At 38.7% G+C, this 12,683-nt stretch overlaps 1 protein-coding gene across 1 annotated transcript in view; it reads right to left on the bottom strand.

The window, feature by feature from the left end:
• The window catches only part of BANK1 (B-cell scaffold protein with ankyrin repeats 1), a 131,211-nt gene that overhangs the window by 48,051 nt on the left and 70,477 nt on the right, over positions 1-12,683 (bottom strand). The window contains exon 9 of the mRNA XM_009885531.1: positions 11,460-11,469. Within this exon, the coding sequence (XP_009883833.1) occupies positions 11,460-11,469 (10 nt within the window). The remainder of the gene's footprint in view (positions 1-11,459; positions 11,470-12,683) is intronic.

Genomic DNA, 12,683 nt, shown 5'->3' on the forward strand with positions numbered 1-12,683 from the left:
GTGTTTCCCTAGAAATGTCAACATTCTCAGAGATTATCAACAAAGCGATGACATTAAAAAGGGTAGTAGGGCACAACAAAGTATGAAGCTCAGCTTATGCTGAGTACAAAGTTTGCTTTCCTTCCAAAACCAAAGTCCTTTTTGTATTTATATTGCGGCATTTGACATATTTGCATTATGTCTCTGTTGTACTTGTGCTTCCAGCCCTCAAAATCCAACCTCACTTAGTGCTGTGAAACAATAATGAAATTGCAATAAAACATTAAAAAACAAAAAAAGAAACGTCAATATTTTCATTGAAAAAAGACAAAGGTTTCACAAAGGCCCTTACTATTGCTATCAATTCTTACGCTGAAAGCTGGAAGTAATATGGTAAGGAGTGATAATACAGAAACCTAAAATAGAAAGCTCTCTCTAAGCAACAATTATAGCTTAAAGATGTTGAATATTTGTGACTGAGCACCCAACCTTTGACTGTATTATATTCTGTGGTGCAGATCCTCAGATAGTGATTTGAAGTCCTGAAATCAATTTATGTCAGCTGAGAAACTGCCTTACGAGAGTCTGAAGCTTATATTAAGCTGAGAATACTGATGCGCTTATTTACTTCTCTACCTCTTGACTAGAGGGCCAAATATTATTCAAGGGATTTAATGGACTATATTCATGATTACTGATACTGTTCAGTGTGTTCTTTTAACTGTTTGTATACTGTGATGCATAATGTAACTTCTACAAGCAGCTGCATAACCCACTGTCCCAACGCATTATTATTTTCTCGACTGGTTACATTAATTCCCCTGCTACACCTGTGAAAAATGCTCTTTTATCCTGAATTACTTTTTATATTAGGGAAAACAAGGAGAAACAAATGCAATGTCTCCATGAAAGACTGGTACGTGCATCTTCTTGGGGGCAGCTAGTCTCAGAGCTACAGTCAAGCACATGCCTTGTGATTAGTTTTTACAGGTTTTGACCAACAAAGGTCACTTCAGAGCTCTGTACACATTCTTTTCTGATCTCAGATTTTCTTTGCATGCAGCCTATGTATTAAGCTATATCACACACCTAGAGTCCCCTCTTACCAAAATCCTAATTCGGTGTACTGGGAGGAAAAGCCGCATCCTAGTTCAAGCAAGAAAGTAGCAATAATCTCTTTTTCTCTCAACATCCAAAGAAACTGCAAATTATCTCCCACATGATATAAAGCAGACACTACTTACTACGCTCTTGCTTTGTCTATAATTCAGGCCCTTAGCACTTCAAAATCAATGTGAAGTAATCACAGATATGCACCGGACTATCACTCCTGCAAAGAAACATCTAAATCAGCTCAATGCAGGCTGATACACAGCACAGTCCAAAACACACAGCCCATGTGCTTTCCCTGTCCGGCTGGGGACCAGAAGTGGAAGACTAACAGAGCATTCCCAAAGCCAGGCAAATGTAGCATGAGGTTTGCCTCATTTCCCTAGAAACACTAGCCTAAAGAAGAGCAAAATCCAGATAAGGGTAGACAGACATCAAAGACTGAAGCCTACAGGGAAGAATTTGGGGACTGTTAAAAGAAGAAGTGGGAATTAAAAGCCATTCTCCCATTTTGAGGTTGAGAGGGATGAAATTGTAGCTCCCGGGGTGCCTTTGTGCAGAATACTCTAGCTGCCTCTATGCCCACTTTGATGTGCAATGCAAGCTGCATTTTCCCCTTCTCTCATGGATTGAAGCAATTTCTATTCAACACACCATAGCCCAATTCAGCTTTGCTACAGCAAACAGTTGAAGAAAACAGTAAAGCTCAAGAGGTGCATGTAAGTGTCAAGCACACATATACCCTCGTACCCTATTTCGCAGTGCCAGAAAGTGCAGACCAGCCCTGTATTACTTTACCACCACCTCTTTAAAACAATACACTCTACACTCTGAACAATGCCCCTTTGTGAAATAACAATCCACCAGTCACAGGGCCCGTGTTTCACGCTTTCTCCATTAAAATGCAAATCTGTCTTGACACAATGAGACCCAAAATGAAATTCTGTACAAGTAATGCAAAAGCACAGAGCTTGTGTCATCTACTGATAACGACTCTACAATTATTTTCATTGTTTTCATGTTTATAATTTTATGCACACATTTCCTTAAGGATGGAATAATTTTTAATATAAACTTAACAAGAAAGATATATAATAAAAGATGCAATCTTAAATTAAGTTTTCTGATCTCAGTAACAATAAATTCCACGATAAATTAACAGAAACAATACAACAAGTAGCAAAAGACGACTAATAGGAGGATTCTAGCCAAAACAGGCTTCTCTAATCTGGGAGTCTGACAGTTTCATAAGACGAGAAGAAATAATGGCGAAGTTATAATCACAATAATGGTAATATATAACAAACCATGTCTTTTGAAAGATAATGCTGTAAGTGGAACTTTGCACCAAAAGTTCTTGAGCAAAGAAATTGACTGCCTATAAACTTATCTTTCGCTTCTTGTTCTGGTACGTATGCAAATGAGAAAAGCCACAGATCTTAAAATAACAGCAAGCTTGCCCAGTTACAGAATTTACACAGCCACCTGAATAAAACAGGAAGAAACATTAACCATGGGAGGCTATAAACATAGCAGTTTATGAAAATCCATAACTAGAATACTGCTGTAAATATTGAAATGATGCCTTACAAAAGGAAGCATAACTCTGCTCTTCTCTTTGAGATTTAAATGCTGTTAAGTGTCTTTGCTTCTTTTTAATCTGGGCATCAGGTGATCACCTTTTATGAAGGTAAAAGTAGACAGGCAAATTCTGCTGTTAGAGCACATGAAACAAAGAATATTAATTAGCGAGTCTCAACCCACTTTCCTTTTCCATCCATCAAGTCAGTCAAGGGCCAATGTGTTAGAAAAGGTTTGATAAGAGCTCCAGTAGCACGTCCTTTTTATAACAGCCTCACGTGGCCTCCATGCGCTGCTCTATTAGAAAGGATTACCACAGTAGCCACTATTACTACTTACCAACTCATCTGGAATCCCAGGGCAGACAAACTGCCTTACAACATTTAATTCTGTTAGAAAATAAAAATGAATATACTGCGTCAACCCAGTCCCAACAGTAGACATAGGGCAAAACATCTTCGATGCTCTCCATATCAACTATTTTCAGCTCAAGAAATTCCCTGAGCCAAATACAGTTTCGCTCTACTTGTTAACCCACCATGATTTTCTCTTCCAAGTACTTACCCACTCTCCCCTTGGCCTAAAGGACACACTTTTAAACTCTGAGCATTCACAGCACCCTGTGGCAACTGTTTCCAGGAGTACATTGCTTGCTGTGTGGAAAACAATGTCTTGAACTCAGCCCTTACCATTTTCACCCAATGCTCCCCAACTCTTGCACCAGAATAGATGCTGATGGAGGACGCCTACCTCCCCATTCCTTGCCCCCTCAAGATGCCTCCATCCCTCCCATCTTATATTCCTCACCTACTGATGTGTTGCTGAAGACCACTACTTATGTAAAACAAGTTCTTCCATAAGCATATATTCTGACAGAATTGCATCAGTCTTGGCCCAAGACTGATAAAGGAATCCTAATTTTGCCTATACTCGCTGTTTTTACTGTGATTAAAATTTAATTAAAAGATCTGCCTCAGTGCTCATGTAATAGTATCTTCTTTTCCAAAATAAACTATCAGCTCTTTAGTTGACACAAATATCCTGCTCAAGAGCTGCTCCTTTCCTAAGTAAATTGCACCAAGCAACTCAAAGATCTGTAAAAATACTACTACTGCTAAAACTCCTTCTTGACAGAACTGTCAAGTTCTTTACAGAACTGTATTTTATTCTTCTGAACTTCAAAAAAGTGTCAAAAATCCTCCTGGCTGTTTCTGAATTATAAAATATAAAAATGCAAACAAAGTTCTTCATTTCTATACACCTTAAAAATCCTTGTTCAAAAGATTTAATAAAATATTTTCCTGGGACTGGGATTATAAAGCAACTTTTTCTAATAGTCTTAAAATCATGGAATAACTTTTGTCAACATGACAGTCTTTGGTCACTAAAATTCACCTAACTGAAAATTTTCTTATTATACACAGCACTAAATCTATCATGTTATGCCACGCACTGCTTAGAAAATTCTGCTTCTTGTTTTAATGTGGTGACGTTGGGTAATATAAACTAAACACAGAACTACTTTTGGTTGCTTAGACCTCTCATCCCCTAAAGGGAATCTGTATCTTAGTTATTTGCATAGCAGTAGTCAAACTGGGGGTTCAAACAAGAAAAATCTTTGTAAAGCTCCTGGCATCGCTTATGGGGCTCAAATAATTTCAACTTTTCCCAAATACTGTGTTAGCCTGCACTTGCCTATATTACCAAACAAAACTTGTGGCTTTACTTTGTCTGTGTTCTTACAGCCTGATTCTCAGCTGATTTATACACAGCATAACTCAGGAACAATTCCACTGCAGACCAAGGAGTTGTAATGAAATCAACACCAGTTCCTAATGATTCATCACTGAGCTGTCATGCTGCATCAGTTTCTGCTTTTTCACCTTCAAAAATCCAGAAAATGTAGCAAACTCTCTAGACCTGGTTTTCCCCATAAATTAGAATTAAGTAAATAGGAATATCACCACCACAATCACCATCATTGTGTGTAAGAATCAGTGGACTTCTCTAAACTCCACTCTGAAAATTCAGGAGCTACTTTTAAGGCAAAAGGTTACAGATCACCTATAGTGATGAAATCAAGGAAAGCTTTTAAAACACACTATCGTCCAAAGAACTTGGATATCCAGTCCCATCAAGATAGCTTACCATTTTTAGAGTCATAGATGCTTTTGAAAATCCACTGCATTCAGCTAGACATGAGTTTATGAATTTCGTATGCTTTGCGTTCAATTTCAGTGCTGCAATGAACTCAGGACAGAGACCCTTTGCTGAATCGGGGCTCATTATTTTGCACGAACAAATACTCTTACAGCTGGCACTAAGCAAGGTACCATAACTACATTTAAACGGCCACAGTTTATCTTGTTCCAAATATCATAGCAAGCTACAGTTAGACGCCCAACTGCTTCCTGTGTCAAATCAAGGTTTTGAGAGCAAGACATTAAAACATGCCTGACAGTCAAAAGGTTGCAAATGAGTGCAGTGAAAGCTGGCAATCATGTTTTCATTTTCTCGTAGCACAGTCCACACTTTCTGGTATCAGCCTCATCAAATACCTGCCGCAGTGAGGCCTGCTGTGACCCGTAGACAATGTCGTTATTAAAAAACACTATGGGCAAAGCAGCTGTTTTTCGGTGCTAACATGTTCCCAATTCATTTTCTTCCTGAAGTAGACAAAACAATATTAAGTATCATTCCACTAGACTAGAGCACTGCATTAATTTAGCATTTTGTTGCAAAATCACACCCAGCGAGAATACATTTACTGCGTTTTGGCCCAGGAGGGCAGAAAAATCAGCAAATGGATTTCATGGCTAGGAACTCCCTGAATCTGGAGAATCAGAAGCCTGAGTCTTTGCCATCCTTCAATTAAGTCAAGCACTGCGATATACAATGAGCTCAGAAATCAACATAAGAAGGGAGGCAAGGACAAGTATTGTGAGGAGTGGAAAGAAGAAATGGCCTTTCAGAGCCAGTCCCCATTTAAAACAGAAAAATAGTTTTAATCTTTGTCAACTAGGTTTCTCCTTGCAACTAAAAGAATGACTGTATGGCTTTCCACTAATTAGACCGGAGTGTATTTTCAGGAAAAGGATGTAACGAAAAAGATCTCTTCAGTGTATGTTGTAAAAGTCGTGATGATTTTGAATGTTGATTCCAAATTATTATACGTTATGGTCTATTAACCTTTCCCATGGCACTATTTCCCAGGATATCAAATCCATAAAGTAACTGTGTAAGAATTAGGAGTGGATTACTCAAAGCTTTCCAGTTGTTTCACAATTTTCTGATAGACTTAACAGTCTAAGGGTAGAAATACCATTTCAGGCTGACAACATATGCAGTCACCGTGATCACAACACCTGACAGATTTGGCCATCTGAATTAATCTTTGGCCTGGAAATGTCAATACTTGACTCTTCTCTAGTTTTTATTTTAGTCACCTGGGAGATCATAGGTATTGGTTGATAGCCAGCTGAATATGAGTCAGCAGTGTGGCCAAGAAGACCAGTAGCATCCTGGCTTATATCACAACTAGTGTGACCAGCAGGACTAGGGAAGCGATCATCCCCCTGTACTCAGCACTGGTGAGGCGGCACTTTACATACTGTGTTCAGTTTTGGGCCCCTCTCTACAGGAGGGACACCGAGGTGCTGGAGCGCATCCAAAGAAGAGCAACGAAGCTGGTGAACTGTCTAGAGTACAAGTCCTATGAAGAGCAGCTGAGGAAAGTGGGGTTGTTTAGACTGGAGAAAAGGAGGCTGAGAGGAGACCTTATTGCTCTTTACAACTACCTGGAAGGAGGTTGTAGAGAGGTGGGGGTCAGTCTCTTCTGCCAAGTAGCAAGCGATAGGACAAGAAGAAACAGCCTCAAATTGTGCCAGGGGTGCTTTAGTTTGGAGATTAGAAACAATTTCTTCACCAAAAGCATTTTTCAAGCACTGGAACAGGCTTCTCAGGGAAGTGGTTGAGTCACCTTCCCTGGGGGTATTTAAAAGACATGTAGATGCGGCACTTAGGGACATGGTTTAGTGGTGGACTTGGCAGTGTTAAGTTTAAGGGTGGACTCGATCTTTGAAGTCTTTTCCAACGTAAATGATTCTATGATTCTGTTCTGTGATGCTATTCTATGATTCTATCACTTCAAAAGCATTACAATTGCAACCGCATTCTGACATCAACTTAGCTTTTAATCATGGTAATTTCACTATTCAGATTTTGAAGCTGCACCTAATTTAAGCCACTTTGCTGAAAGCATAGGGTCCAGTGAGGCTGAGAGGAGACCTTATTGCTCTTTACAACTACCTGGAAGGAGGTTGTAGAGAGGTGGGGGTCAGTCTCTTCTGCCAAGTAGCAAGCGATAGGACAAGAAGAAACAGCCTCAAATTGTGCCAGGGGTGCTTTAGTTTGGAGATTAGAAACAATTTCTTCACCAAAAGCATTTTTCAAGCACTGGAACAGGCTTCTCAGGGAAGTGGTTGAGTCACCTTCCCTGGGGGTATTTAAAAGACATGTAGATGCGGCACTTAGGGACATGGTTTAGTGGTGGACTTGGCAGTGTTAAGTTTAAGGGTGGACTCGATCTTTGAAGTCTTTTCCAACGTAAATGATTCTATGATTCTGTTCTGTGATGCTATTCTATGATTCTATCACTTCAAAAGCATTACAATTGCAACCGCATTCTGACATCAACTTAGCTTTTAATCATGGTAATTTCACTATTCAGATTTTGAAGCTGCACCTAATTTAAGCCACTTTGCTGAAAGCATAGGGTCCAGTGAAAGCAACTTTTGTGAAAATAACTGGGCTAAAATCAGTATTGCTATAAGTAAGGATGGGAACCGAGTGGAAAATAAATGTGAGATGAGTAGTCTTGAGCTGATTTAACGTTCAGAGAGCAATGAGGTAGAAGAGGAGATGAGCTGCACCTGTGCATTTTTGGTCCCTCTGTGTTTGTGACCAAATTCCATGTTTGTACCACCCGTTCACAGGGAACACTGCTCATTTCAGAGGCCGAGTTTGATTCCCCACCTAAGACACTCATTTTGCACACACATAGGTGGGGAATCAAACTCGGCCTCTAAGACACTCATTTTGCACACACATAGTAAATGCAAAATCAGGTCCAATCACACCACCCTTGTATTGCTTTTGGTTTTGACCAACTCAGACCTAAGTAACAGCTCAAACTACTATTTAAAATCAGCACTGAAGAGCCCAAACATTTTTTTTTTCTTACTTTCAAACCTAAATTTTGTTCCACTGAAAACTTTTAAGCTACGTACTGCTGGAGGTATCCTATGAAGACACTGTCTAGACTTATTTCACATTCTATGAGAAGTCTAACGATCAAAGGACTCCGAAATAAACTTAGATGAAGAACCACATACAAATAAACAAAATAGTGTCTTACTACTAAGGAAATGCCTGGAGCAAGACAGTAATAAATGAGTATAAACTAGAATGTACTTTCCCCCACAGGTCACAAACGAGAAAAAAGAAAAAGAAAGATGTCATGCTAGCAAAAGGTCGTATTTCAGTATAGTTCCTTTTTAATGTATCTTATAGTCTGTTTTCTCTGTTACCTCTTACAGTAAATACATTTGATTTTAGCTATCTTTAATTGGAGATTGTATTTACTAGGGAGTGAAAGAAGCAGGAAGTACTGGTTTGGGTTTTTTTTGGGTGTGCCTTGGTCTCAGCTAAGGCATGTCATCTGTTCATTGTATATGACTACCTGTATCATACTAACAGAAATGGATTTACTTGTGGTATCTGCTCCTAAAGGCATTGTTTATCACAGCAGTACTAAGTCTGCAATATAATCTCTCCCAGAACTGGCCACACATCACAGGAAACAGAGAAAGCCAGAATGAGGAGCGAACTTTCCATCATCTGCTACAGTCAAACTCTAAACAAAGCTTTCTCCTCAGTAGCATGTAACAACTCGTGAGAGTGCCGAGTAACGGCATGAGCTCACACGGGCTGCTTTCCTCCCCAGAGCACAATCCCAAGGGTCTCTCCTCCACAATTGTCATCTCTTCTTAAAAAAATCTGCAGAAAGCAAACATGTTTAAAAGGAAACAGTAGTTAAATTCCTTTCCACCAAAAACTAAACCTTCTACCATAGTGAATTGGAAACTGACCAATAAACCTAAGCCCAGGTTTGCTTTTATACTTATGGCAAAACTCATATGGAAAAGATTATGCTTATGCATTTACTGGGGATTACCAAGACTTCAATGTAAACTATTGCAAACAATTAGAAAAAAAAACTTTGTACTGAACATCCTGAAGACCCTTAAGAAATATACATAATACAACAATAAAAGTGGCTTCAAGCCATTATGTGTTCCAGCTGAATGCAGTATGATTCCTGAAGTACACATTCCCTAGTACCACATTACAATATCGTGAATAAAGCCAACATCTAACACTATGATCTTACCATGCTACCTTTGCAAATACCTGAGCTATTGTATATAGCTCAGTTGTTTGAATTTCTTTCTCTAAACTGGTGTCTTAAATGTGGTGGTATTAGGCAATAACAATGTGAGATGGAAGTCTGCACGTAAAAGTGGTTTTAGTGGCAGGTCATTTTTCATGTTTTTTAGCTGTGCATTTTATAAGAGGAGAAAATACGTATCACACTATCAAGGCAAGTAATGCATGCCACATTAGCTTTCCCCTGTCACAACTGGTTAGAGGCGCTGCAGCACTCTTCCAAGCAGCTGGGCCCAAAGAGACATGTCAAAACAGTGACTCCTTCTTCAGGCCTGGCTTTTAGGATTTACTTTGACATGGAAAACTATCACTCTGCACACTGTGGAAGAAATTGATTCACAATGCTGACACTTGTATATTAGAAAGGAAGATGCAATTCTAACTTTTTTGCTAGGTCAGCATTGTTTCTCTAATGTATAGCTTCACTACACGAGTCCCTAAAGATGTCTGTCATTTTTAACAACTTCTTGTGGTGTCAATCCAAGATGGACTTGTTTTTCTCCTATGTATTGTACAACAGAACTACTTGCCAAATAAATGGAAAACATGTAAGATGTAATTTTATTAAAAAGTCTATTTTTTTTTTTAGATTGTATAACACCAGAGAAGCATTTGTCTTTCTACCTAATAATTACAAGAAATAGTTCTGAGAAAATCCATCTGTAGATATTTTTTTCCTCGTGATCTGTAAGCTTGCTATTTTTGTACAATACCTACTCTTTGGAACATGTCATTAAAAACACTTGTTTGAATCTCTCAAGACTTCATTCTGTCTTTCAGATTCCAAGTAAGCCACGCAGCTACAATCTGTAAGCACCTGACACAAATCTAGCTCCACCGAAAACTAAGCAAGTATTTGGTGCTTATGGGGAAGAAAGATGTTGAATGCCTAAATCTTGTTCATATCTTTCAAATAAGTCTCACCTAAAATGTTTTTGTAGCTCAAGGGCCTATAAAAATGCAATTCAACTAACACTAGTAGAGATACTAGTAGTTCACACTAAGCAGAGCAGGAGGAGGATTGTGTCAATGACATACACATGGGTTTCACGTCAGGTGGTTTTCCACACAGCCTTCAGCTAAATTCTACACACTTTAAACTCAGAAAATCTATCACTCCTCAATAACATGCAAAGGAAAAACCCTAAAGAACACAGTTTATCAAAGGACAAATATCTGAAAGTTACCAATTCTTGAGATGTAGGAGAGTCAGACTGCTTGTCAAATATGCTCACCTGCCACATCAACACTCAGCAAACACAGCTTTCAGAGGACAACAAACAAACAAACAAAAAAATCACAACACGGTATTCAAAATACAAATCTAGGAGAAGTGTTCTTCCATTCACAGACCCCTTACTGCTACCTACCGTATACAGGCCAAAGGAATTATCTATAAACATTAGGAAATCCAGCCAAATGGATGGGTGATCTCTAGGCTGTTCTTGAATGAGCCCTTGACACAGATTACAAGAAAAGATTGTATGTGTTCTGTGAATGGTTAAATTTTGAAGTTATGGTTAATTTGTTTAACTATGAGTGGGAGCACTTCACTTTATATTTTAGAACATTGCTCACAGAAGAAATCTAAAAAAAACCCACCCAACCAACAAATGAGCAGACAAATGACAAATGGTGAAGTCATATCATGAATATTCATACATTTTTTTCTTTTTTTTTTTTACAATACATACTTTGTTCTGGCCTAGCATATGGGTAATTATCATCCTAGACAAAGAAACAGGATGCAGGAGAGCAAAGGTCCAACTCAACAGCCAAATCTATTGTCTTCTGCACACTAAACTCTGTTGTTATGAATGTATGATTTTTATTAACCAATGAACAGAACTTTCTGTTCTTTTTACTTTTTCTTCTTTTCCCTTGTTGCCTTTAAGATAACAGTAAAATGCCAGTATTGGGATCCATTGGGATTGCTAGAGAGTTGTTTACACAGTCAACTTCATACTTTTACTGTGAGCAGTCTTCCAGTTCAACTCATGTAAACAATACAGACCAAAGACAGAACGGAAAACTTTAAAAAATAAATCAATGTAATCAAACCCTAGCCTGTACGTACAACTATGACATACTGAGAGTTTGGTGGTAAGTGAACAAGAACAATAGGAATAGTCAGTTTCTAGCGGCCAGCTTATTGTTCAGTGCTTCTGCATAAAACCCAATGCCCCAAAGCCTTCCAAATATATGGAAGAGAAAATTAAAGACAAGCCTGACATTTAAATCCCAATGGCATCCAAGTGAAATGTATCATCCTGAAATCTGACTCACGTCCTCCTGATTTGAAGAACATGACTTTCAACTCGTTAAAGCACACTAGTATAACTAATATAAGGATTGTCAGACAATAAAATGCTGGAATCATATCATAATCATTTTATCAAGCAGCAGTAGTTTTGAGGGATTATGGAAGAGGAAAGATAATTCTGGCAAGCTGCATTCACCCCCATGGCCAAAAGCAACACTTTTTCAACAAACTGTGGTCTCAAATTTGCTTTCCTTACCCCATTTCTGAATTGATGCTTTACATTCTTCTAAGTCTGCTAGTCTTTGACAGGCTGCAGTTCAATGTTCTTTTTTCTTAATCTAGTAGATGGAGGCAATGCAAGTCTCTTGATTGCTTTACAACACCAAGTAAACTCTGAACAACTACATCAATATTGACTGGAACTAGTTAATCTAATCACCTCCAGCGAGAGATGAATGGAACAGACAAGCAAACAAGTGCCTTTCAGGTGCAGTTGCTTCACTCAGCACCCACGGGGTTCTTCAGGGAAGGACCCTTCTAGTGAAGTTTTGTACTGAGTCCTTACTGGAATAATTCATGGGGACCATCTGCCCAAACAGTATCACACTCTGTACTGCAGTCATCTAATTATGGCCTTCAAGAAGTGGCACACTCCTCTGAACATGGTAGTCAGCCCACATTTTGACACCACTGATTTCTCCTTTTACATCATTGGCTAATTAGCAATAATGCTGTACTTGGATGCAGCAGTCTCCCTCTTCTGGCATGTGCTTAAAACAATGTAGGTATCAAAACTCCTTCCCTGTTGCTTCCCCCACCCACAAACTGCATTGAACTTTTACTTTAGTAAACATAAACTCATTTGAGGCTAAGTTCTATGCATTTGTATTTATTACTACTTCTTTAATATACCCCAAAAACATTTATAAGCAGAAGTGACTGTGCAACTGTGGACCATCTTTATGTAAATACAGGCCCCAAACCAGTATAGAAATTTCTAGTGAAGAAAATCAAAACAAGAGGAAAGCCCTTTTCTGCCATATATCAGGGACTGAACAGTAAGAATCTCAAAATTATTTAAAAAAAAAAAAAAGCCAAACTGTTAACATGCATTACTGCAGAGCCCTCACCATTGACAAGAACTCTAGTGCCTTACATGCTGTCACAGACTAAAAAAACTATCTCTGCTCTTGAATCCACAAGTCCGTACAGGGTTATTTCCTCCTCTCTGTGCTGCCTCTCG

The sequence above is a fragment of the Charadrius vociferus genome, unplaced genomic scaffold (genome assembly GCF_000708025.1).
Source record: "Charadrius vociferus isolate BGI_N301 unplaced genomic scaffold, ASM70802v2 scaffold55, whole genome shotgun sequence".
Classification (NCBI taxonomy): domain Eukaryota; kingdom Metazoa; phylum Chordata; class Aves; order Charadriiformes; family Charadriidae; genus Charadrius; species Charadrius vociferus.